This window comes from Cyclospora cayetanensis, unplaced genomic scaffold, assembly GCF_002999335.1.
Source record: "Cyclospora cayetanensis isolate NF1_C8 unplaced genomic scaffold, CcayRef3 CcayRef3_contig_82, whole genome shotgun sequence".
Taxonomy (NCBI): Eukaryota; Apicomplexa; class Conoidasida; order Eucoccidiorida; family Eimeriidae; genus Cyclospora; species Cyclospora cayetanensis.
In genome coordinates, this window is record NW_020312755.1 from 88,582 (window position 1) to 113,973 (window position 25,392).

The following is a 25,392-nucleotide window of genomic DNA, read 5'->3' on the forward strand; positions in this document are numbered from 1 at the left end:
AGAGCCGCCTTCGTCGAACACCCACTGCGCAACCCCATTCCTAAAGTGCCTTCACTTTCCCAGGACAGGGAAGAATACGGCGACCCTATTAAGAAGAAATCCCATTCTTTCCGAGGTTCTGGCTCTTGGGAAATCCTTAACAAGTAGAGACGGATGCACCCACACAGGAAAAAGTCAACTGGCTCTCGCCAAGCGAGACAGCAAGAGTGAGGGAGAGAGTGCTCAGTCGGGCTGTCTCCTGTCTTGTTGCAACTCTACTCCTGGGGGCCCTTCCTGCAATGTTAGGGAGAACTAGCCTTTTATACGCATTTATTAGGGAGGGAAAAAGCAGTGTTTGTCTTCAGACGCTTAATTTCTTGTTAAGCCCACCTTTTGTGTGCACTGCCGCCTGTCCTTTTCTGGAATTTGAGCTTACACTACGGAGGAAAACGACCTCTTTTCTCTCTCTTTTTCCCGCCAGGTGCCGCACACCTCATTCTTTGAAGCAAAATCTGCAGCTAAAAGAAGCGAAAACTTAGCCTTTTCTGCTGATCTCTCTCGTCTGTGCTGCCCGTTCGTTCCCCTGTCTTCTGCCCCCCGCCTCCGAGCAGCTCGAAGGCAGCGACTGGGCACAACGGCGCTACACAAAGGAGCAATTCGCGTCTTCCCCCTTCTCTCCTCTCACAGCGCTTCCGCTAGGACCTCTGCTTCGGCCTGCCTCTAATCGAACCTGCAGGTGCAGCGGCGCCTTGCCTCTGCTGCAGCCGCCAGCCTCCCTCCCTTCCTGCTTCCCCCCGTTTCTCACCCTATTGCCAGCGACCCCGCAGAAAGGTTCGCGCTCGGTTTCACCAGCCGCTACAATACACGGACTGCACGACAAGCTGAATGGCTTGGGGTGATGGACTCTCCTCTCCGTTTCTTGCCGCTTTTCCTGCTGCTGCTGCAACAGCAGCGGCCAGCCGCGGCATTCCAGGTTTCCCAATACGGGGGACCCTCTGCACTGGTACAGAGGCAGCATCAGGCGGCAACAAGTCTTTTAAAGCAGCCCATTCCTGCGCTCCAAAGCCAGCAACAGCTCGGCTCTCTGCATCTGTCCTTTGCAGCAGGACGCCATGGCTCGCCGAGCTTGTCGGCAAAAGCCGCAGCAGCCGCAGAAGCTTCTCAGCCAACAGAGCTTCTGATGCCTGAAGTGTCTACGTCCACTGGCTCTCCTGCGAAAGGATTTATTAGCAGTTGGAAGGCTGAGGCAGGCCAAACAGTGAGAAAGGGAGATTCGCTTTTCGTAGTCGAGAGCGACAAAGCCGATCTTGACGTGGAGGCGCCGCATGACGGTAAATAAATATTCCCCGATTAAGAGAGTCTACGGATGGGCCTAGCTAGCTAAGTGGCTAGCTGAGGAGGAGCTCGTTCGGCTGCACAGGAGTTCGCTTGCACGATCTCCTTTGCAGCCGGCGCAGCCGGAGTCCACTAGAACGACAGCAAAGCGGATTGCTCCGCGAGCTGGAATTTTCTCTGTCTCTCTCTCTCTTTCTCTCGCTAGCAACATGGCCAAGGGGCACGTGTTAGGGGAGGTAGCGAAGAAAGATGGGGATAGAAAGTTTGGCATCCGTAGCAGGGGTGCTTCCCGCCTGATGGTGTGCGTTCGCGGCGCCTCATGCACTGCGGCCGATTGGCTGCGTCGATTGCTGCTGCCTTGCGTCCAGGAGTTGTGCGAAAAATCCTCGTCAGAGAAGGTGTCTCCGTCGCTCCTGGCACAGTTGTGGGGCTTTTAGCGGCAGCGGCTTCGCAGGCGGGGGGGACGGGAGGCGAGGAGGGGGTGACTGCGGAGGAGGAGGAAGGACTGAGCAATGATTCGCAGTTGCCCACTGGCACTGTGTCGCTGTTCATGCCGGCCCTCAGCAGCACCATGACACAGGGAACCATCACCAAATGGTACAAGGAAGAAGGCGACAAAATAGAGGTACAAAAATAGCGGCATGCAGCATTGCCTCGAGAACGAAGAGATGTGCACCCTCCCGTCGCTCGAAATTCGCGATGGCTTTGCAGTCTTTGGCTTCGTTTGGGGCGGCCCGTGCTGCTCCGGCTCCTGTCGGTTTCGGATGGAAGGCGACGAGAAGAGGGGCGGTGTATGTACACTCCAGCCGCACTGGCAGCAGCTCCGGTGCAGCCTCGGAGCTGCACAAATCCTGCTCGCCGAGCTCTCCAGAGAGGCATTCGTCTGCCCCCTTCCCCTCTCATTTTCTTCCTGTGTTTGGAAAAAACGCTGGTTCTGGCTCAGGTTGGAGACCGCATTTTGGTGGTGGAAAGCGACAAGGCGGATATGGATGTGGAGAGCTTCGATGCGGGCTTTCTCGCGGCTATTTCTGCCCCCAACGGAACGACAGCGGCTGTCGGGGATACCATTGCCTACATCGTGCAAAAGAAGGAGCACATTGAACAACTCAAGAGAGCACTGGAGAAGCGCAAGCAGACTGGAGGGGCACCCATTTCTCTAGAAGCGGCCCGTGCTGGGCAGCAGCAACAACAGCAACAGCAACAGCAACAGCAACAACAGCCGGCTGCATCGGTTCTAACGGCGGCTGGTGGAGCAGAAATTGAGCGCACCGTGCAAGCTGCAGCAACTGAATGGCTCTTGCCTTCTGTGGATCAGACATCCCAGGAGCAGAGCGTGCCTGGAGTCTCCGGAGAGCAGTTACAACAGCTTCTCCGACAGCGACTTTCTACGACGGCACCTGCCGCGGCAGCAGCCCTTGCAGATCCAAAGTAAGCGAAGCCCAGGCTGTTCGGAGAAAAATGCTGAGGGTTGAATAATCGTAAGCAGAGACATGCGCAGGAATGGTGCAAAATGGAGAGGGGCGATAGAAAAATCGAATGCAGTGAAAGCTTCCTGCCTTCGCCGGCTCCGAAATTCAGCGGCGATCGGGAGGGTCGTATATATATATATATACATTCAGCTCTCTAGCATGTAGGTCAAAAAGGCTTGTTTGCGCCGCTTATGCCTTGTCGACTCCACTGCTTCTACGATGAGTCCTGAGTCTCTTCATTCATGTGACAAGCCTGCGTTTTTAGGTTGTCAGAAGAACTACTGAAGAGGATGCATTTGCGGCCCCCTCCTCGCGTTGCCATTCTCCCAAACTCTGGGCGATTCCTTTCGTAAGATTTCTTCACGGCTTATCGTGTTTTTCACTGATCTTTCCCGTGGCACCTTTACGTTCCTATTGACAGTCTCTGCGAGCGCGGTTCCGAAGGAAATGCACGCAAGCCCGTGTAAGCCTGAAAAAAAAATCAGTATCCACGGTGTGAGAAAGCCGTTGCCGTGGGTGAAGCGGCATTCTGTTTATGTTCTCTATGACGCCGCTCCTGCACGCGACGCGTTATAATACGTAATCTCGGCGCATGCTGGCACTGATGGTTCTCCATGCGGGTAGAGCACCTCGAGGGCGACTCCCCTCACCGAGGCGCCGCCACAAGAAGTACTCCGCAGAGTGCAATGAGTCGGTAGAGCCATGCGAGGCTGTACAAAGAGCACATCTAGGCATTTGAAGCGAGTGCATTTCGCTTCAAATCTGAGACAGACGTTGCTACAAAACGGCATAGCCAGGGGCACATTACTGACAGAACTTCCAAGGGTTGTAACTTTAAGGGGTTCATTCATCTGGAGTGGGCCTCTTGAAGATATAAACAAGAGTATGAATGGTCAGAGTGTATCTTGGTTGTTCATCGACCCAGCGAGCTCTCCTTTTACATGTCTTTTTGGTTTAGCGTTTGGCCATATGAGGGTGTATTCTCATATGGCTTTTCTTCTTGCATCTTCCGGTGTAGACGTGTTAGTTCTAGGGGCCCTCTCGTCCTGCATGCCTTCATGGTTGGGTTCTACTGTTTTCTTCTTGATTTCGTTTAGTGATGTGGATGCTTTTGCTACAGCAAAGGAGAAGGGGCAGGCGCTGATGGCGATGCCACTTCCCGACCGGTGCGTCCATCTCGCCCCTCATAAGAATGCACGTCGCAGTCACGAATTGAAGCAATGCTTTTAGATATAGCAGTTGTGTTTCGCAGCGAGGAACACGTATTCTGGCGGCGCCATTTCCTGCATACATGCCTTACACCTCGGTGTTTGTTCGTTGGGGCCATGAGCTAAGGGTGTATACTTATCAGTGGATCTGCATTATTCTCAGGTCTTACTAACTCCTGCCGCTGAAGCTCTGGTTGCGAAACACAACGTCCCCATCAACAGCTTGTGGTACTTTTGAGGCTTGGGAAGCGGGATGGTGAATTGACGTGCTTACTTAGGGGGTGCATTTCGCTTCAAGAGGAGTCGCACAAAATTCCTGCACGAAGAACTCACGCCTACCCTAGAATATCCGCTCATCTGTTGCTTTTCGTCATCTCGTGCGCCCATGCAACTTTTCTCAGTGGAACCGGCTTCGCAGGCCGTGTTACTCTGGCCGATGTGAAGAAGCACCTGGGGCACCCTCCCGATCCAGCCAAAACGAACTTCTCCTGCAGCACTTCTTCCACCAGCAGCGCCGCAAGGGGCACTTCCGAACGGCCCTCAGTCGTGGTAAGTGGCCTTGCACACCGTAGGGAGGGATCCACACTCTTATTCCTCATGAGCCCTCCTCATAAATGCCTATTTGCCATCCCATGGATCGGGGTCTCTCTTCCACCCGAAAACGATCGTCGGTGCACCAACACACTCGGCGCTCTCGAGGTGCTACTGCTGGCGGTCACACCTTCAAAATTTTGAGTTCTTTCAGGAGCTGAGCAGCTTGGAAAAGGCGATCGCAAAGAACATGGAAGCAACGCTTAATGTACCCGTGTTCAGGTCTGCCCTCCGTTTTCTTCCCTTCACCTGTAGCCTTTTTCTTCTGCTCCCTCCATCCTGTCGCCTGCCGACTCTCTGGTTGTATCCCGCTGCCTCTTCCGACCTTGCACGCGTTGCCTCTGGTCTCTTCATGTAAAATCCCGGCCACTTTGTATTTTGCCTCTCTCCTTCGTGCCTTTTTCACGCGATGTCTTTCTGCTCCATTCATCATTCTCTTTCCCTCTCTCTTATACAGCTTCAGCTCTACATGCTTCTGTCACGGCTTATATGTCGCTCTGCCTATCCACCCCTCCGTGTCGCTTGCAAAAAAGGGACAGACAGGGTTTCTCTAAGCGTTCGTTCGTTCCTTTGTCCAATTGTACACCTGTGCGAGATCCTACCCAGCCTTTTCGTGAAGCTCTATCGCCCATCCACTTTTTCACCCCCCTGTGATCTCATTCCCAGGCTGACGCGCGGCATTTCTGTTGACGCACTGTTCGATATGCTCGGACAAATGAAAACGGGAGAACTCGCGGATGCATTTTCTCTTTCAAAAGATGAGCGCTTCGTTGCACCCGGCCTAAGTGTGCTTCTGGCAAAGGCTGTGGCGCTGACAGTAAAGAAGCACCCCATCATAAACGCAAGATTTGACGCCCAGAACCAAAACGTCATGTAAGCCCTGTCGTACGCTATGAAGGCAACGGAATATCGATACCGTATGGTAGGAGAAGGGGGGTTTTCGCGCTACTGAATCTATTTAATATATGGAATTACATGGGAAAACGAGCACCCAGATTGTTTACTATGCCTCTGCCGCGTGTTACGGGAGGGCCACGCTCCGTGGGCTGTCGGTTGTGGCTGGCAATTCCGTTTGCTTTTCATGAAATGTTCGTATTGATTGCAAGGATAGTTATGGTCGTAAAGAGCATTCTACGCAATATTCAGTTCTTATTTTGCCTTTCTTGTGCCTCCTCAGCCACCCGCCGTCCGTCGACATTGCCATGGCCGTGTCCATCCCAGGGGGTCTGGTGACTCCAGTTTTGAAAGACGTTTTAGGGAGAGATATTTTCACGCTGGCTCGCAGCTGGCGGAGACAACTAGCAGCAGCTCAGGGCGGAGATTTCGCAGCTTCCGGACTAACAGGTGGCACGTTCTACATCTCCAATTTGGGGATGAGTGGCGTGGAGCAATTTGACGCCGTGTTGCCGCAAAACGTCGGCTGTATAATGGCCGTCGGAGCAGTGAGAAACGTTCTTCAACAAAGCGGACAAGGACTTAAGCATAGCAAACAAATGAATGTTACACTCACTTGCGACCATCGCCACATCTATGGTCAGCATGCCGCCGACTTCCTTGTGGTGAGCTTGGGGGATTAAAAGGCTAGTTCGTTCACAACTTATTTAGGCCTGTTCTTTGCTCAGTGCTCGAGGCATAGGGCTCACTAAAGGAACGCAAGGAGTTTTAAGAAGGTTCTGACACACAGAACTGTAGGTTTAAGCGTTTAGTGTGTCACTGAGTGCCTTTGTTTGGGCGTTGTGTGTTTCTAGGATTTGGCCTCGCTCATCGAGAAGGCTCCGAACACATTGCTCCTTGCCTGATCCTTCATTCCTCTTTGCCCTACTCTTTTTCCTCCTTAATGTGGTCTTCTCTTTGAATTCATGCTGAGCTTGCACATTCGTGTTTAAGCTTCAGTGCCACGTCAGCAGACACAAAGGAAACGAAGAGGAAGTGTTCACACATCTCTTGTCCTTCCCAGGACTCACAGTCGGGAACACATGGGCGGAAAGAGCCACATGGGAAGGCAGAGAAGAAGAGACAGAAAAGGAGAGAAGGGGCAGCAAGGAAGAACTGTTCGGCTTCAACGGAAAGTTTCTGAAACCCTTGGACCAAGAAGGCCTTAGGGTAGACAAGGCCGGATCCCCTTACTTAATATGCAATTCTGTATTTTATTTCTCATTCATCTCAATATATGATTATATATCAGGAGCTCAAAGTGACCGTTTGGTTCTTGAAGAATATGCGGTTTCACTCGGTATGCGTTCCAATAGCTACCCGTTTCCTAGGCTGAACCTTGGGGACAACGGGCAGAAGCGGTTAGTTGTCGTGTTTGTAGCTAGTGCCATGGCTGCAACTGCTGGAATATTTGGTGAGGCCAACCAAAAGGAAGTGACATAGCAGTGCTAAAGGATGGAGGCAGCTTGTTTTTCCTGAATATATACTGGTTGATGCCAGATCAGGGCAGGAAATCTGAGGATGATTAGTCGATACAGTGAAGGATAGCAGAGTCCTGATGCTGCAGCTACACTAGTAAGGGAAGCCCACAGTAAGACGCTGAGAGCGATGTGGAGACGAAGGAAAAGAAAATTGACCCGGGGACAATGGTTGAGCGAAAGGGGCAACATGAGTTTGCCAAAGCTTCGTCCGTAGCGTATGACTTGCAGAAAGTGTCCATCCATTTTGTACAGGACTCTAGCACAGTTAAAAGAGGGGGACCCCTAATACAAAACGTAAAATAATTGGTCCGTTTCCCAACTTGATGCATACGCCTCTAAAACACGTGCCTTCGCCATCTATGGCTCCCTTATTTGAATAAGTTATCTCGTCTACCCAAACGTACATGGGAGCAACTGGCATTTGACCGACGTCGGTTAAAAAGGGCGTGCGCAGTGCATTGCGCTCCGCCTGAATTAATCTTGTATTTTAAATCAGGATCCGAAAGATACACCTCATATCCCGTCTAGATAGAACCTGCTTTTCAGGATATTTTGGTTTTCATATGAAGCCCCAAATCGTCTGTTGCGAGACCACTGGCGTGGAGGGCCCCCAGGACTTTGTCTAGGGTATCTGCATGAGTCGTCTGTGGACACACAGAAAAGCTGTACTGTATATTTTCTTGTCATTAAGGCTGCTGTAGCAACAACATCCACTGACAGAGCTGTCAGGATACTTCTGTTGATATATTTTGAGATTTCTTTTGGTGCATATGTCTCTGCCTGTTTAGTTTAATCAATTTAATGAAGGAAAAGTATAATGATGCGCCACATCAGGTAGGATGAATGGTGGGGAAGAGACAATAAAAGGTGAGCAAGCCAAGAGTTCGCTCATTAACGAATTAGACCTGATGTATTCAACTAACTGCTTGCACACTCAGTTTCAACACATCCGGTTTCTCGCTTCACCACCAGAAGGCAGCGGACACGAGTTAGTTGGTTCTCTTACCTTAACCTGTTCAATCTTTCTCTTAATTTCTGTGTGCTCTTCTTGCTTTTCCTCCAACAGTTGTGTGAACTTTTCTGAGAAGGCCGCGGAGTCCGTCTGTCTATTTGACTGACGCCATAGGGCCTCTGAAGCCTGTTTGACACGAGAATTCAATTAGACGCTCCCCAATATAACAGTGCAACAAAATAGTCCACCCAGTAACAAAAAAACACTGAATACGGGGAGAAGGAATTTACAAGGAGTGTATTTTCTTAGAATCTCTCCTCATATTATAATAGTATTTGCATTCGAGCAATAAAAGCATGCCAATGACCAAGTTTCTTTCCGTCGTGGACAAATCAAAGCCTCTTGCAAGCAGACAGCGTAGGGTGGTCAGAACGTTTTTGTTTCTCGGTTGAATACACAAATTACGTAAGATATATTGCTGTATAAGGCCCATGGATCCAAAGTAATACTATAGACGGTATATTTGACTTGTGATTTTCTTTTACGAAGCTCTTCTTCAGCGAGGCACTTTTCTTCTTACTTGTACTTCCGCTACTTCAGTCGCTTGTTTCAGGCACGCAACTTTTTTTTCTAATACGATATTCTGAGCAAATAAAGAAATTTCCATCGCCAGGCAAACAGAGTAGCCAGAAGCTGTGCATATTTAACGAAAGAGCTCACTCTAATCATCCGTATTCCCCTGCATTGTGAAGTAATAAGAAGACGGACGCTCCCAGAGGAACAACCAACTGGGATGGGCTGGCCACTGAAGGACAAGCTCGAGACTTTGTATGCTTCATCGCATTGTGCATCGAATTTGCAGTATATCGCTGCATGAGAATATGCACCTCTAAATACCGCCTCTGTTGGCTTTGGAGCACAGCATCCTTGAGTTGTCTTGATAACTGGTTTTTCTGATTTTGCAATTCAATCAATTGCTGCTGCAGTACTTCCTGCTGAAGCTGAAGGTCTCGAAACAATTTTTCTTGCCTTTTCAAAGTTGCCTTTGCCGACGCGATTTGCTGTAATTCAGTTGTATACACTTGCAGACTCTGTTGCATTTGTTCTGTTTCTTCCTTCAAGCCGTTCAATGGTTCTATGCACACAGAAAGTTGGGAAACCAGTATAATATGAAACTAAAAGCCGTTCTCGGGAGATAAGTGGAGTAAGTTGAATAAAATCGCACAGTAATTTTTGAAATAGAGGAGCAGGAAAGATTCTGTGGAGTCGTTCTATTTTTGTTCCCATCAAGAAGTGAAGAGCTAAGTCAACTTCAAGACTCCTACGTGTGGATTTGTGTGCGTTCGCAATCAGTAATAGCCGAGCCATCCGATCATATAACAGCACAGGAATTACATGGATTGAGTGCTTATGTGCATCAAGCCTGCGACGATCCTAGTCATACACTAGAAGTATCCGCTTGTAAAATCGGCTCGATATTTCTCTATTATTAGCTGTGGACGCATGAAATTTAGCACGGACCCTTGTAATAACATGCTCACTAAGCAGCAGGTATATATTTATCAATGAGAAACAACATACACACAATAACGTATCACGCAACTACTAGATATCCACAGATTTACTTGCATACCTGCAAGGCTTCTGTTTGTTGCCTGAAGCTCTGCCAGTGTTTTTGTGCTTCTGGCTTCGACTTGCTTCAGCTCCTCTTGCTCCTTCTGTGGAAAAACAGCGAAATTCAAGTTGGTATGATAGCCTTTCGTGGCATTTCGCCATATGATCGTATTACGTCACAATAAAAGTGCATTTGCAACTAGTTTTGCAATGCGAATTGACGGCACGCGTGTCTGTGCCCACAACCCACTTAAGATTTGAGCTTAGAAAGCAATGGTGTGTTGTTAGGAAAATAATCGTGATAATCGTGAAACGATTCTTTACATAAGATACGCATTGTGAAGACAATGGTAGTCAACGTTGGAATATTCATTAATTGTTTCGCCATGTTTTGACACCCATTTTCTGCAGATCAACATAAGTGATGGTGGAGCAAATCTTCGTTTTGTAGGAATGTGCATGTTTATTGTGTTGACTAGGCTTCAAGCACTTTGAAGTCTGGCGAATTGTCAGCAACTGGCTGGTAAACATGCATGGCTCTACAATAATAACGAACGCTTGCTGTATACCAACACGACTTTGCTGCAAGCTGGCCATTACAATCCTCCTACTGTTTGGCATTTGATCCTATGTGGTTCGTCGCTCCCACATGTAACACTAAAACCAAGAGGAATACCATCCTCGAACCTTGAGAACTGCACTGCGCAGATAGTGGGCTGCCGCTTGGAGCTGGAACTGTTGTTATTTTATAGTCATTGTAAAGAATCAGTCTTTTTCGAAGTACTGGTTGTTTTAAGGAATAGTACCTTGAGCTGGCGGATGAGGGACAAGCTGGCAGACGTAACATCGCTGAAAAACCGTTTAGTGCTTTGCGCGAGCTTTTTACTCTCTGCTTGCTGATCCCTAAAAGCATAAAAAAGGAGATGCTTAGCTTGTTTCCTGAAAAACGTTACTTTTGCTTACCGTGAGCGTTCTAATAGTATTCCAGCATTTCACTGCTGCTGCATCTTTGAGTGGCTCTCTAAACATGTAAAGGGGACAACAGCCTAATTTACGACTCATAACCTATGTAGTACATGCCTTCATCGGCAACACTGCAGTTCATCAACGTTAATCAACTCTCTTTAGCAAATAAGGTACAAAGAAGTCTGCTTTCGAAATGCATATGACTTGTTGCCGTTTGGACTTCCGAGGTGCTCACATATGTATGACATCTTAAAAGCAGCTACATAATTAGAGTCTGGCGTAGAGGGTTTATCTTGTCGTTCTTCTCTCACGCTATTTGCTGTGCCTTTTGTTCCTCAACATAACTGATAGAACGTCTAAGCGCTCTCTCTTTGGCCTCGCGTAGCTGTACCACAAAGACACGCATGAACATCATAAACAAATTTAGAAGCAATCACAAAATTTTCATTAATTCCAATCTTCAAAAAGTGAATGGCAAGGGTTTCTTGGTTAAATGCTGATCCTTCAGAAGGTGTCTATAGCGGCAGCCGCAGTAAGCTGACTTTTGAAAGAAATTCTGCAACAAACATGCCTATAGGTCCTTCTGAATCAAGTTTGTTCTGACCAACAGCTGTGTCAAGGCCAGGCAGACCACTTGGTGAGCATAATCGCCAGGGTACTCCCTCTTTTTCTTGTTCTCTGTATGCCTCACCTGGTTGCATCTAACCTTATGCTTGAGAAGAATATCAGCCTCCTTCCGCTCAGCTTGCTTTCTAGCTTGGTATAGACACTCATTATGGTGCATGCGGATGGCTCCTAGCAGCAGAAGCCGCGCGGCGCGAACTTCTAGATATTCTTGACGAAAATCCTCAGCAACGGCCTTTGCCTCACTGAGATGTATGCTGGAAAAAACATGAGTTCAAGCCATACAGCACAAGAATGCAAATCAGTCAGACATATGGGATGTCTACACAAAAAAGTCAGGATTGAAAGCAGATGAGACGCCAGTGCAGCACATTATCTAAGAATAAAATTCATCTTATCCAGGCTTCTGCTAATGCAGTTAAAGTCCACTAAAAAAATTCCTGGACAATGGCCTTTTGTTACGTTTACAGCTGACATTGATGAGGAAATGAGAAGGCAGATCTATGGCCAAAAAAACTGAGGACCAGTGAATGTATAAATGGCTTTTTCACATAATACGGCCTAAGTATGTTAATGCCTTTTGAAACTGAAAATGAACAAGAGGAGGAGGTGCAAACGCATACAACTATACGAAAGCATGGCTGTGGATAGGAGTGGGGCCATTTGTATGCACACCTGGCTCTCTCATAGTACAGCAAGAATGGCTAATGAAACATCTTCGTTGCAATGCGAGGATGTCTCCTTACGGGTGATTTTCACTTAGTAATACGCACTAGAACCTTCGACAGACCATAAGTGCAGAACGTTCAAAGTGCGTTAGTGCTGGTAGGGTTTTGGTCTCCTTATTTCTCATGATAACTCCAATAAATCCTTCTCTTCTCTATAGAGAAACAAGAATAAAATGTGCTTGTTGGGCGTGTTTGTCCACGTGAGATCTACATATTCTGGAGTATGGTGACGTCTAGTTTTCTTACATTTGCTGCTGTTCTCTGAGGACTAGAGCAGCCTGGCTTTGAAGGAGTTTGGCTGCTGACTCCGCCGCTTCTTTTAGTCTGGCCTTCAGGAGCCTCTGCTTCTCTAATCGAGTTTGGGTGGCGTGGAGACAATTTCTTTCTGCCGTACTGCGATGCAACTTTGAATGATCCTCTTTCAGATTCTACACGGGAGGAAAGGCAAACAGTAATAGGAAACTAAGAAACAATGAGGAACAAGAAGATTATTTAGAAAGCAAAGCGGTTGTAAGCGAACACAGAGACACAGAAAAGCAGATGTGCATAGGTGTAGAAGCAGAGCAGATTTCACAAATACTGCGGAAAGAAGGGAAGGTTTTAAAGCTCAGGCAGGTGAAGCCAAGCAGATGAAGAAATGCAACTTTTTGCTGGGCAAAGAGATAATGCCGAAGAAGAGAAGAAAAAGTGTCGTATGCTCTAACTTCTTCAGTTAGATGAGAGCCGTAGCGGACATATTGCGAGCTAGGCAAGTTTAGAGAAGTTGCAAAATCGATTGTAGAAACACTAACAAAAGTATATAAACAAGATGGTTGAAATTGCAGAGGGAGGAAATGCATGCAACACGAGACAAACGGAACTAGAAATACCACGGAAGCTTCAAGAAGAGGCAATGAACATTCAGCGAATTGAAGTAAAAAGGGGAGACAGGCAAAACGAAAGCCACTGAAGGGCTAACCACACAGCGTTTGTGCGGCCAAAGGAGAGTAAATGTGGCAGTCTGTGCGGGAAAGTGGTTCAGCGCAGCATAAGAGGACACTAATGAAAGAAAGGCAGCACGAATTTTAGGGTACTATCGGCACGGACTTGAATATGCCGCCAAATAACGATAATGTTACTAGAGCATCCCTTGACCTAATGCAGTCTCAGTAGTGCCTTTACTCACAGAAAGGAGCATTTTCTCGAATAACCACTCGCCGTGCATCGCATGCTGCTCCTTTAGCAGTTCTACCCTCTTGGCTTCTTCGATGGCAATTTCTTCACGGAGTTTACTGGCCTGAAAGACGAACCGTAAATCCTAAACCCCGAATTCCTGCCCTTCGATTGTTGACAACGTGTCAGCTGGACCGACTGTCTGCAATAGTTCTCCAGGTCTCATTATGTGGCATATTCCCTGTAGGCCGTGAAGCATCTGTCTTTTTTGTTTTAATGGAGAAGAAAGTACAGGGATTCCCGTTCAAGCCTTGGAACGTTTGATCTAGGGATAAAGACTGTGGTTTAACTTCCCAAAGCTTCAATATTGCTTAATTCTGCAGCAGCAATATCTTGAATAGGCAATCGGAATATGCATCATTGTTGCTATCTTGAGATACATAAAGACAGGATTTAATAAGACAAAAATAAAGGGAAAAAGAAAAGTGTGGCTTGCTGCTCATTGACCTCTGCTTCCAGTCTCTCCAGTGCTGCCTCTTCCTCGGCGATTCTCGGATCAGCTTTCTCCAGTGCATTTGCCTTGCTGCTTGGTTGCTTTTTTCCCTTTTTAGACATCTTTGGATAGATACCACTTTTCAGAGTAAGGTAACTCCTCACAGCAATTCATAAAAGAATCAAGTCCAGCTGTACAAGGAAAGGGCCTTTAGCGACAAAGGATTAAGGAAGGAATGAGGATAGAAAAAAGTGACCCCATGCGGGCACTTTTCATTCCAGAGAGCTATGCTGAAGGCGTACCGTGATGCAGGGCAATCCAACAGCTGTGATAGGGTGAAATACCATGAACATAAGCATACCCACATGTACACCCATACATACAGACTTCACCTTTACTAGCACCTCTTTATTGCATAAAGGCACGGCTGCAGTGAAATTTAATCGTGAGCATACAGAAATGGCGAGAAATTTTTCTTTTAACCAGGCAATCCCGTTTGCAAGACAATCTGGTAGTGCCCGTAGCGCTTCTGTGGGGTTCCTGGCCTCCTAAGGTCTCATACTTGTGGTTACAGTAGTGCGGCTCTACTCAGAGCATACAAGAAAAGAAACGATACGGAAATTCGCTGTACTTGTTCACCCTAATTGTACGAGTCTGTTTCGCTTCCCAGCACTTGCATCATTATTCACTGCTTATCTAATGCCATTTTTATGGCTCGAGAAGAAAGCAACCGGCATTTGCATGTCATGTGCGGAAAACTGCGTTCGTTTTCTCTTCGACGCGGAGAACACTGGAATCCTAAGCACCTAGTGTGAATGGCACAAACGAGGAATGGTAACTACTGCATGAAATTTCGGCGTACTACTATGGTAGAGACTAGAAGCTTCATCCTAGTTACTAGAAGCTCAGTCAGCCACCCTGTAGCTTGATTCCTCAAGCTCGATCCATCAAATCCTTTACAACTCAATTTGAGAGTATCGGGGCTGCGGCCAGCCCCAGAGGCCCCGTACAATCTCGATTCAATGCGACTCTGTGGATGGCGCGGATGGATTCTTCTCAAATAACGTCTTCGTGCATTATGTATTTGGTGTGAAGAGATGGCGGTGGTGCATACAACTATGCATCTTGTATTCTTCCCGTGATGCTGCGGCGACTTGGTGGCTTGGCATGGAGCGGAGTTGTGCCTAATAAATATTTGACTTTACCAATTCTTCCATCAGCTGCTGGTCGGCCTACGAAAGATCCATTCACGGGCTCTAACCTTTTTGAAGGAATTACCGAGAATTCCGGCTCTTGGAAAACGCTAAGCGTGGCCCCCACAGAAAATTGCTATATCGTGTGTTCACCTGCAAGAACATGCTATTTTGCTACTGAACACATTGCCCCTTTGCATTACAACACTGAAAACAATCAACCATCGGGTGTAAATATGGCACTTCGTGCCGTCCGGAATAGACAGGCCCGCGCTGCCGCGGTGAGCCCCTATGCGCATCCTGCAGCGGCTCCAACTGTCATCCGCCCTCTATGCTCGAGTTCCAACGCCTCTTCTGCTGTATCAAGCGCTCGAGGTGGAACTAAATGTGCGGATACAGCAACATTTCCCCTCCAGAAAAAGTTTGGTCAGCACCTTTTAAAGAATCCTGGAATCCTGGACAAACTGCTGGCCGCTGCAAACATTACGAGTTCTGATGTTGTGCTTGAAATCGGACCAGGTACGAGCAGTTTCTTTATGTATCCTTTTCGTTGTACTCTTCACAGTTCGCTGTCCCTCTTGTCTCTCGCATTCTCCTCCATCCGTGCAGGGCTGCTGCACAGTTTTGCTGTGAGCCTTACTAAGATGTTGGGCTTTTATTGTTTGTTGCTTCTCTAAAACAAAGCCTATCATTTGGAATGTGCTTGGGAGTTCAGAGGGATGCCATTTTGCAGGGTCCCCAAAGCTCCAGGCAAATAGCTTTTCGGGTTGCCATTTCGCATGGCCCTACCGCGCTGTCATTAGAAGTGTCATTGAAACCTTTATGATCCTCTTTTGCTTTCTCATTTCCATACCGTGCTCCTAATCCTCATCACCGTTCTATCGGCTTTTTTCTTCGTGGCTAGTGAGTATTTCAGTGCTTTCCCTTGTTGCCTGGCTATCTTTTTGATCGGTGTCCATCTTCTCCGGTTGTGTGCTTGACAGCGATTGCACTGCTGTAATCGAGTTCATTTTTAATTTGGCAGTTTATTTAGGAGAATTTCGGGGTCCCATGATTTTTTGTCTCCTGTCGTTTCTTCCTCTTCGTTTCTTTTCTTTTCAACTATCGCATTCACTTCCTTGCAGGCGGTTGTTGCCTCGACCGAATAATGCTGTCTTTTCTGTCTGTCAGCTCTTTTCTGTTCGTAGGCACCGGAAACTTGACTGTCCGCCTTCTCCCGTTGGCGCGACGTGTGATTGCGATGGACATCGACAGTCGAATGGTTGCAGAAGTGCAGCGGCGCTGCCAGAGCTTAGGTTTTTCGAACCTAGAAATCGTCCACGGTGATGCCTTAAGGCAGGATTTGGGCTCGTTTGATGTTTGTGCTGCCAACCTTCCCTATCAGATTTCCAGTCCGTTCCTCTTCAAGCTCTTGGCGCACAAACATGCGTTCAGGTGAGGGCAGGATATTTTTGAATGCACGTTCTTCAGGCATTGCCTATGAGTAAACTGCTTGTCTTTTTACAAATCTTTGTTCGGTCTCTTAGTGCCTTGGTCCGTCGTGTCATTTGCTCGTCGTTGGCTCTCTTCTGCGTGTGCTTCATTCCTTCCATTGCTGTTTGATCTTCTTCGTTTGCGTGTTTGTTTGCGCCTGGCGTGGTGCTTGCAGGTGTGCGGTCTTAATGTTCCAGGAGGAGTTCGGAGAGCGGCTGCTCGCGCAGCCCGGCGAACCACGCTACTGCCGTTTGGCAGCAAATGTCCATTTGTTCGCAAAAGTTACAAGAGTGTGCAAAGTAGATAGAAATTCCTTTAGACCGCCGCCCAAAGTTGATTCGGTCATCGTCAAGATCACCCCTAGAAAGGAAATTTTGCCGGTGAGAACACAGGTCTCCAGCGGTGTGAAGGAAATTAAGGTTTAGCAATACATGGTTTGAGGCAGAATGGTTATTAAAGCGTAGAGATCTTCTTTCAAAGAGGAACTGTAGGTGCACTTTGGTTGCCGAGGCCTTCTTTTATCGGGTGATCTTTTGTGGGGGGAGCTACTATCGGTCTACTTGCTTTCTGGGTTCTGGTCTCAACGTTTCGCTTCATCTCTCATGCGTTAATCGTGATTACATCGTGCGTTATTGAGTCTCTGCCTAATATCGTTTCCAGTAGAATGCGATGGTCTTTCACGGGCTGGGGGGTAGCTCCGTATATTGATCGTGGCTTGCCAGGTGAATGCGGACGCTTACGCTGTGGCTGCGTCTAACCTGTATAATGTTGCTTGGATTTTCAGGTGGACTTCCGCGAGTGGAACGGGTTGCTCCGTATATGCTTCACTCGGAAGAGAAAAACCCTCAGGTCAATTTTTAAAAAGCCTTCCGTCTTGTCGATGCTCGAGCAAAACCACAAAGTTGTTTCTGCATTTAAAGGAGCAGCTCCAGTTAACGGATCTCAATTTAGGGACTTGTGCTTTGAGGCAATCCAGGAGGCGGGTGTAAGTGATCGGAGGAGTGTCTCAATCTCAACTGCCGAGTTCTACAAACTGTTGCTCGAGTTCCACAGAAGAAGCATCTTCTTCCAAAATGCCGCAGACTTGGAGCTGAACAAGGAGGACACGAAAGAAGGAATCTCTGCTGGTAAGTAGGCTGCTTAGTTTGCCATTTCCCTCCCGATTCCGTCAATTGTACCTGGTGCACGTATCTTTTTTGAATGGCGTTTCCGTTTGATCTGTGTTGGGGGCTCCATACATTGATATGTTTCGTGCCACGTGTCACATTTTAGATCATATTACGCTTTGAAATGTACTTAGGGGTAGAAGAACTGTTTTGGGGAGAAGGAGAAGCGGAAATGTCTGAAGATTCAGAGGACGAACACTCTGAGCACCTGAACAAGCGGGCGGGAACAACCGGGAAGCGGAAAGAACGCAAAGTATAGAAGTGCGCTTGTTTCTGGTGGACCCTTGATTTTTATTTGAATTTTCTGAAAATATCCAGGTATTATGTAGACTGGTATTGAGCGCATGGCGCAAGCAAACCCTACCTTTGTGGTAGGTACGTTTCTGCTAGTGGGTATCAGCCTTCCGTGAGTCTCCACGATTCGAACAGCAAAATCAAATGATGAATAGTGTGCACTCAATCTGGTCTAGCAGCACTTAAGGGAGAAATTGTAAACAACTCTTGGGTAAAGGTTTATGGTGTTCCAAAGCTTGGGGCTGGGGTGATCGGTTGTCGGGGTAGTCTTCCCCCGTGTACTTCGCCAGCGAATACTTATCGCTTTACTGAGGGGCGGGGGTTTAATTTGTTTGTTGCTACCTAGTTAAGGAACAGTCCGACAATAAAGGATTTCTTCTTGAATTGGAAGGACGGTCGTCCATAGCGAGCACAGTTTGTATGAACGGTACAAGGACATGTGGGATTATTCAAACGAAATTTAAAACACAAAGAGGCATAGACTGCTTTGAATGTTTGTGCGACAATCGGCTCGCATTTCCAGCCAGGAAAGCACGAAAACGCGCATGCAGCCCCGGGGGCGATCAGGAAAAGACATATTTATATTTTTACTGTGCATAAGAAAAATGTTTACCCATGTTTCCTTTGTTTTGAACCCCAAGTCTTTGACAGAAAGACCCATGGCAACTTCGTGAAAACGGAAGCTTGCCAGCAGCACCAGCACTCAGGCTGTTGGACTGCGCATTATTCTTTTGTGTGAAGGCGAGACTATCTATCCGTCTAACACAGAAGGTTTAGTCCATAATAAACAAAGAGTAATAAGATCAACTGCTCTCGTGTGTGGGGTTTGTCTAGCTTAACACTAGGTACAAATGCTGCCGAACGGGGTGTCAGAGTGCTGCGGCGGGAACAAAAACGGAAAAGGTGAGGGAAGCAGCGGGAGTGAGAAAGAGATAAAGGCAGGAGTCATGGAAGAGGGAAGTGGGAGAGAGAGATCAGCAGCATTGGATCTAGAAGATCTAATGAAAATACCTAAAGTCGAGCTACATGCGCACTTCTTCGGTTCCATCCGCCTCGAGACCGTAAAGAGAATTGAAGAATCAAAGGCAGCACGTGCCCGCACCCAAAAAGGGCAAATAAAGGAAAAGGCTACCGAAGGGGGAAATTGCTGCACGGAAGAGGTGACGGAGGAGGTGCATTCACCGAACAACGACAAGCATAAGATCACCAGCAACGGTGGCAGCTCCAACAGGAACTGCAGAAGTGTCAGTAAAAGTATACACACAGGGACACCCAACTGCCCCGATCTGATTGCAGCGTTCGATTATTTCACGTGGGTTTATTCAGCAGTTCGCGCAGCTGACGATATGCGCCAGGCGCTGCTGGAGGTGTTGGAGGATTTCCACAAAGAGAATGTCGTGTATCTCGAACTAAGATCCGTATGCTGTTATTCCCTAATCGGCAGCTAAACCATGAATATGTGCGAATCCTGACATGCAAACCCTAGTATTTTTTCTGTACCCCTTTCATATCTTACATGTACGTATTTACTCATCAGTTCTTTGAAAAAGCCTTTTCATGTTTCCTCTCTTTGCTTGACTATCTGGTACGATGCCTTCAGTCACTAAAGCGTATTCCTGATGAGGGGATAGATCCCCAGTCCTACGTTGACTTGCTGGTCGAGGGCTGCAAAGAAGCGAAACGAAAATGGGAAATGAGCGTATGCCTGGATGATCTACGATTTAGAATTCAGCTGCTTGTTAAATGATAGTGAGGGCGGCGGCCTGCCGAGAAGGCGGGGAAAAGCCATGAGGGCTTCGACTTTCTCAAAGTTGGCTGCTTTATTGCTAGCCACGCTGCTATCCGAAAGGACGACAAGTGAATAGGTGTGCCTCTGTGCTGTTTCCTCTTAGGTTCGGCTTCTCATTTCATTGGACAGAGGACGAATGGACACGGAGGAAAATGCAAATTTGCAGATTGAAGAGGCCTTTGCTGCAGCCGAACGGCACCCTGATTGGATCGTAAGTCAGTCACAAAGTATGGGATTTAACAGTTTTGCCTTTTGAGTATGTGATTCAAGCATTACGCTTCGGAATACTGAGCTTGTGGACGGAAAGGAGAATGGTCTGGGAGCTTTCAGGAGGAGGAGTAGCTGTGTAGGGTTCGCTAATGGTTTAGCGGACGTTTGGAGTGAACTGCCAATGCTGAACAGGGGGGTACAAGAAAGCTCGATGAAATAAAAATCTTCAGCAGTTGCAGCTAATCACTTGGCACTGCTGAGCAATCGAGCGCATTTCGACTTCATCCAGGACTATCGTTCAGGGAACGGAAAGTTGAAAGTATCATTCATGTGACCGGCACCATTGCTGATTGTAGGTTGGGTTCGACATAGCTGGCAGACCGGATAAAGGGAGCATAGAGTTAACTCTGCAGCGGTTGAAAGAGGAAGTTATCTCCGAAGGCGGAAAATTCTATAAAAAGAAAAAAATCACGATTCACACAGCTGAAACGGTGAGAGAGAATCATAGTGAATTGCAACGGCTGAGTGTTGTTTTCTACATGCTTTGAGAAATCGCTTGACGTATGACGTTTGTGTTTACGTTTACTCTCACATTCGATTTGTCAGGCTATTTTCTTGTACTTTCACCCACAGCCCTGCTGTCGCTACTGTGCTTCTTTTTGTGTGTGTATTCCAGGGTTCATGTTCTCCTCAAACTCCCCTCTTTCGTCGTGTAGGATGCTTTGCGTGCAGCTCGATGCCGAAGCAGAAACGGAAGAAATCCTAAAACTGCCGCCGCATAGGCTTGGACATGGCTGCTACCTTGTAAACTCTCGACCCCACGCCCCTAAGATCTAAGGACTCCGATCTCTAATCCCCAGATGTCGTGGCAACAATGCCTTATTGTTCTTATTTTTGGATTCGAGTTTCTTTGGATAGTGCTGAATTTTCGCCTCTCAGAAGCCCAGAACTCGCTGTCTTCATCCCAATCGTTTGCAGTGTTCGAATGCCCATGTCCAAGGCTTTTGGGATCAAATTGTAGCTACATGTTTTACAAAGCAGATTTTTCTTAGGCAAACAAAGGAGACAGCTACATGCCTGTGAGCCTGTAGAACCGTGGTATCTGTTCTTGCCATTTACCTTTTCTGTCAGACAGCCGAGGAACAGAGGGCCGTTGTGGACAGCGGAATCTGCGTCGAGGTTTGCCCCACGTCGAACATTTGTACTTTGAAGCTGAGGTGCGGGTTCTTCTGATGTTGCACAGCCAATTGAGTCTATTCTATTTTCTGGGGATATTGTAATTACTTCTCACCATGGCTTGTGTTTCGTTCGGAGTCTACGACTATTTGATGGCGTGTATGTTTTACATCTTCTGTCGCATCTACTCAGGGATTTGCAAGATCATCCTTTGCAGCTCCAACAGGGGAATATCCTTGGGTTGCAGAACATTTGTATTTGCACTGATGACATTGGTAAGGCGTATTATTATTCGTTTGCCGCAGTTAATGCGAGTTGCTTTCATGCCCGATAAACTTGTTGAGTCTGTAGTATGAAGGGGGTGCGAGTGGGGCAATACATAGTTTCGACGGTGTTAAAAGTATTACGGCCACAAACAGAGCCTCTCCTTCAGAGGTGAGGATATTTGATTCGGGCAGTTCGAGAGACATTCGTGGAAGGTGCTGCCACCCTGTATGCCTGCCTTTGTAGGTTTGGTGTGTATCCGTTTAGGGCTCTTCCAGACCAGCTTATCAAAAGAACTGCTAATTGCCGCACGCGCATATAATTTGGCTCCACAAGATATATTTGAACTGCAGAAGAGAGCTGTACATGCTGCTTTCTGCTCCCCGGAAGAAAAGGAGAGAATCCTTACCAGGTTTTTCAATGATGAAGTTAAAATGCAATTTTGTAAGACAAACGGAGGATGAGAGAAGTTTAAATATGCTGCTTCACGCAATAAACCGATAGTTGGCTCGCCTTTTAATGCATGTTTGTCTTAATTAGGGAAACCGGGACTAAAGTACAGCTTCGTACTTTCCCAGAAGCAATGCCACTAAAGTTGAGGCTTTGCTTGGGGACTTTTTGGAGCAAGCGTTTATGCAATTTGCTTTTTCACGAACGGACAAAAGGAAAGTCTGGCATCATACTTTATCCTGGAGCCAGCCTGTCAGTGTGCTTCATAGCCCTTCTCTTCCTGCAAAGGTAGAGCCTTTTGACGTTTTATTTTGGCATGTGATCGTCGTACTAGTTCAACTGTATGGTGCTACTCGGATCTGCTTTGTGCATTTACAGTACCTGCGATGAGGAACACGCGAATCGCCCAGCTGAATCCCTTATGGTTAGCATAGATCCACTTGATAGGATTGATTTTAATGTTTGCCTGTGCTTCATCTTAGCAATTATAAGTGATAGTAGCTGCTGTTCATGTTCACCGCAGCATTCATGTCAGCAGGCAGTGCACTCGTAGGCACGCCGCGATGAAAGCACCTTCTGGACCTAATGTGTAAACGCAATCCGAAGTTTTATTGTGAAGCCCTTAAGTCAAACCGTACACCACTCCAATACAAGGCTGAAAAAATATGTGAAGAGTCGAGTACAAAAGTGTTAGATCAAAAGATCCTGCTCATTCAAAATCTTTGAACACACGACTAGAAGCATCTAAGTAAAGTAAGTCTTGTTGCCTTCTGACCAGGTCGATCGCTACAGGTCTTGAACAGGTTGTTTGCGTATAGCGTTTGATAGCTCTATCTCTGGGCACCTAAAAAGAAAGAGTTTTCTGCGTTCCACCAAGGGGAGGGAATCCCGGTCTCCTTCTCGTACATTTTCCATAACTGAACAGGCACAAACCACTCAAAGGCTTCATTTTCAGAATTCTGTGTTTTGATGTTCATGAAACCGGATTTGCCTTATTTGGCCGGGATTCGCACTGCGTTGCTACCGGTTTGACTACTTTGCTGCGTGCAATAATCAACAGGCTCAGAGCCATACCATTCTGCACTAACGAAGTTCCACTTAGTTTTATGGCTGTCAGACTAGTTAGACTATAATAAGCTCCATTTTAAATGAGTGCAAACACACACATGCATTTCCGCCAGAAGCAGATACCCTGCATCGCCAAAAATATCTAAAACAACACTGTATGCCTCACTTCGAACCAATAGGCCACAAACTGAAAGGGATGGAAGGGGTCCAACCGCCGCTTGGCCTCGGCCCAAACTCGATTGGTTTCCTTGTGAGTAAAACCGTGTATTTCTTTCATGTGCCTGCAAAGTGAGAACCACCATAAGTATACCAAATGCACATCTGTAAGGCTCCACATGGCTTCTTTTACTCAGTAAGCTACATTCTTTGTTCGTTGTTATTGGCGTCGTGCTTTGACCATGAAATGCAATTTGCTTTTTCGAAGAGAAAATTTATTCAACGAACGAATTTCTTTCATTGATGCATTAAACAAGTCAGCATACACCCAGCATTGGACTGTGAAACAGAAATCCACGTACATTTCACATAATGCAGAGATGCACAAGCGAACAACACCTAGTGCACGATTCCGATCAGCTCAAGGAGAAGTTCTCACTTTTTATACTAAGTAAACAACTAGTTTGAAAACAACAAACAAAAAGTTTCCTGAACTAATGAAACATATGCATCCCTGAGTATGCCCATCCTACGTACCTTGCAGTTTCTGAATCAAAGGCATATACATCGAAAAACCCCAAAAGCTGCATCATGTTTTCAGCAGCAAACTTCCCAAAGCCAAATATTGAAAGAAGCTTCTTTAGGATTTCATCCCGGTGCGCAAAAGTACTCAAAGATAAAACTCTCTTATCCGGCTCCCCATCGTCTGTTTGCTTTTCCTGCTGTAATGCTCTTTTCTTCTTCGGTTGTTGCTCTTCTAATATACCGGGTTTTAGAGGGCGAGGATCGCACAGTGCTATTAGGCTCAAATTTTCTCCAGGCGTCCTTGGAATGCTGTTTTCTAGAGATTCAAAAAAAGAGAGATCTAGACTGCCATCTATGATGCAAGCAGCTAATCTGAAAACAAAGAAATGCAGTCACAAGAGGATATATATACCACCGTAATTATAATTGCATGGTTCATCACTGCAACGTAACCTTTCTGCAGCACACTGTTTCCAAGCTTAGGAAAGGCGCTGGGCGGCGCACCTCCTAACTCTCTCCCCTCTGTATCCCAAGGAACAAAGCCGCTGCAGTTCTTCCGAAGAAAAGCCAATGATATCCCAAGGAGAAGGAAAGGAGCCTTTTACAGAACTTGCCTGCAAGCAAATAGTCAAAAGGGTAGATTCAACTGAAAGACAGAAGGATAAGTTTTCAGTCGCTCAATCTACAGCAGATCAGTGAAAAATCCAGCCTATGGCGTCCCACAAATGCTCCTTTCGCCTCAGCTTCCACGTCAAATACCGATGAATGGCAGAACACTATGGACAGAGGACTAGTTGTAGGGAATGCTTCATGCGCAAAACTGTCATATAGAGGGCAACTACAGTTGGACGTATTCGCATGAAGGCTCAGCATTAAATTTAGAGATAAAGACAAACAGGATGCAATTCGAAAGTTGAGCACAGGAATAATGATTTAAATGGCTCATAATAAGTTGAAAACTGGACCGAATCGGACAACAAAAGACCACAACGAATATAGAAAGTAGAGAATTGCAAGCTCACCAAGGTACACAAGAGTCGGTTCATTTTCAGGCTCTGCTTCCAGCGAACGTTGCAAATGGTTATTGTCTTCACCTACATGCAAACGAACGGCAAGGCTGACAAAAAGGTGAAGCGATACCAAAACTAGAGGGGACGGCAGAAAGTAGCGTTACCGATACACGAAACCTTGAAGAAAGAGGGGAAAACGCATGAGTAGGCAAGTGCGCTTTCTCATCTAATTGTGGAAGAGTGGCTTTTGAAACTTGCACTTTAAAAGGCAGAGCAGCCACCGCGCGCTGGCGGAAAGCAAACGCTGCTGATCAGCACGACCAGAAGGACGCCAAATCCGAAACCAGTTCACCCACATAAATAGCAGTTGATAGCGCATTAAGAGGAAAAGCTAGAACGCAGAAGAGGCGAAAATGCAATTGTGTTTTCTCACCATGTCCTCCCATATGGTGGGGCTTCTAAAAAGATGGCCGAATTTCCTTTCCTTCGCTGCAGGATGCATTGCCCAAAAGGCCTCTATGGAACAGCCGCGAAATGCAGTTGCGTCCAGGCGGCACATGCGCTTGATCTGAGAAAACTCCCGGAAAGTTGACTATGGGGAGGATGGTGGTGATCTTCATCAAAGTTACTCGAGCAGAACGGGAGTGCGGGCACTGCTTCCTCTCTTCTGTGCTTTCGTGTCTATTTCTGTCTAGCTGATGAATGAAATTCTCAGGAAGGTACATTGAAGGGAAACTGGGGGTGAAGAAAGGCTGCAGGGCCGACATGACGTGCAAGAATCGCTGGGACAGGCTTCTTAAAACAAGGAGCAACTAAGCAAAGAATGCCGCACAGAGAAAATCTCGCGAATAAGGGCGCCGTGGGGTATGTACAAGCAACAGAGCCAGTTGCACGAGCACCTGCCAAACTGCGCTCTCCGTATTCGGCTTCTGCTAGATAGCATTTGAGGTCTCACCTGTCCAAGAATGTCACTTTCCTCCGCCTCGCCGGAAGGCAGTTCTCCTTCTAGACATATCCTAAGAGGAAAGCAAAAGGGGGAAATGCGCAAGTGCGCTCGTCCTTGAATTCAAGACCGGCCGCTCCGTACAGCGGA

General features: G+C 47.1%; 3 protein-coding genes across 3 annotated transcripts; all 3 read left to right on the forward strand.

The window, feature by feature from the left end:
• The first annotated feature begins 1,159 nt into the window (after positions 1–1,159).
• Positions 1,160–6,159, forward strand: LOC34617425 (dihydrolipoyllysine-residue acetyltransferase component 5 of pyruvate dehydrogenase complex, chloroplastic). The gene is made up of 7 exons (XM_026335845.1): positions 1,160–1,310; positions 1,683–1,939; positions 2,258–2,742; positions 3,049–3,097; positions 4,737–4,804; positions 5,249–5,455; positions 5,760–6,159. The coding sequence occupies exons 1-7, from the start codon at positions 1,160–1,162 to the stop codon at positions 6,157–6,159; spliced, it is 1,617 nt and encodes a 538-aa protein (XP_026191630.1).
• Positions 6,160–14,954: 8,795 nt separating this feature from the next.
• On the forward strand, positions 14,955–17,326 carry LOC34617427 (probable dimethyladenosine transferase). Its single transcript, XM_026335846.1, has 4 exons — positions 14,955–15,237; positions 15,906–16,152; positions 16,367–16,571; positions 16,976–17,326. Exons 1-4 carry the CDS (start codon positions 14,955–14,957, stop codon positions 17,324–17,326), a joined length of 1,086 nt encoding a protein of 361 aa, XP_026191631.1.
• A 1,176-nt stretch (positions 17,327–18,502) lies between these two features.
• LOC34617428 (adenosine deaminase-like protein) lies at positions 18,503–21,554 on the forward strand. Its single transcript, XM_026335847.1, has 8 exons — positions 18,503–19,069; positions 19,252–19,350; positions 19,544–19,651; positions 20,007–20,141; positions 20,383–20,454; positions 20,782–20,867; positions 21,019–21,101; positions 21,358–21,554. The coding sequence occupies exons 1-8, from the start codon at positions 18,503–18,505 to the stop codon at positions 21,552–21,554; spliced, it is 1,347 nt and encodes a 448-aa protein (XP_026191632.1).
• Positions 21,555–25,392: the final 3,838 nt, after the last annotated feature.

Bases quoted from the DNA above. Each gene is read 5' to 3' on its own strand.
- LOC34617428 (XM_026335847.1), top strand. From the start codon at position 18,503: ATGCTGCCGAACGGGGTGTCAGAGTGCTGCGGCGGGAACAAAAACGGA. The intron at 20,142-20,382 runs GTGAGAGAGAAT...CTTTGCGTGCAG, and splicing joins CGATTCACACAGCTGAAACG to CTCGATGCCGAAGCAGAAAC. The intron at 21,102-21,357 runs GTAAGGCGTATT...GTATCCGTTTAG, and splicing joins TATTTGCACTGATGACATTG to GGCTCTTCCAGACCAGCTTA.
- LOC34617425 (XM_026335845.1), top strand. From the start codon at position 1,160: ATGCCTGAAGTGTCTACGTCCACTGGCTCTCCTGCGAAAGGATTTATT. The intron at 1,311-1,682 runs GTAAATAAATAT...CCTTGCGTCCAG, and splicing joins CGTGGAGGCGCCGCATGACG to GAGTTGTGCGAAAAATCCTC. The intron at 2,743-3,048 runs GTAAGCGAAGCC...CTGCGTTTTTAG, and splicing joins GCAGCCCTTGCAGATCCAAA to GTTGTCAGAAGAACTACTGA.
- LOC34617427 (XM_026335846.1), top strand. From the start codon at position 14,955: ATGGCACTTCGTGCCGTCCGGAATAGACAGGCCCGCGCTGCCGCGGTG. The intron at 15,238-15,905 runs GTACGAGCAGTT...TTCTGTTCGTAG, and splicing joins TGTGCTTGAAATCGGACCAG to GCACCGGAAACTTGACTGTC. The intron at 16,572-16,975 runs GTGAGAACACAG...TTGGATTTTCAG, and splicing joins CTAGAAAGGAAATTTTGCCG to GTGGACTTCCGCGAGTGGAA.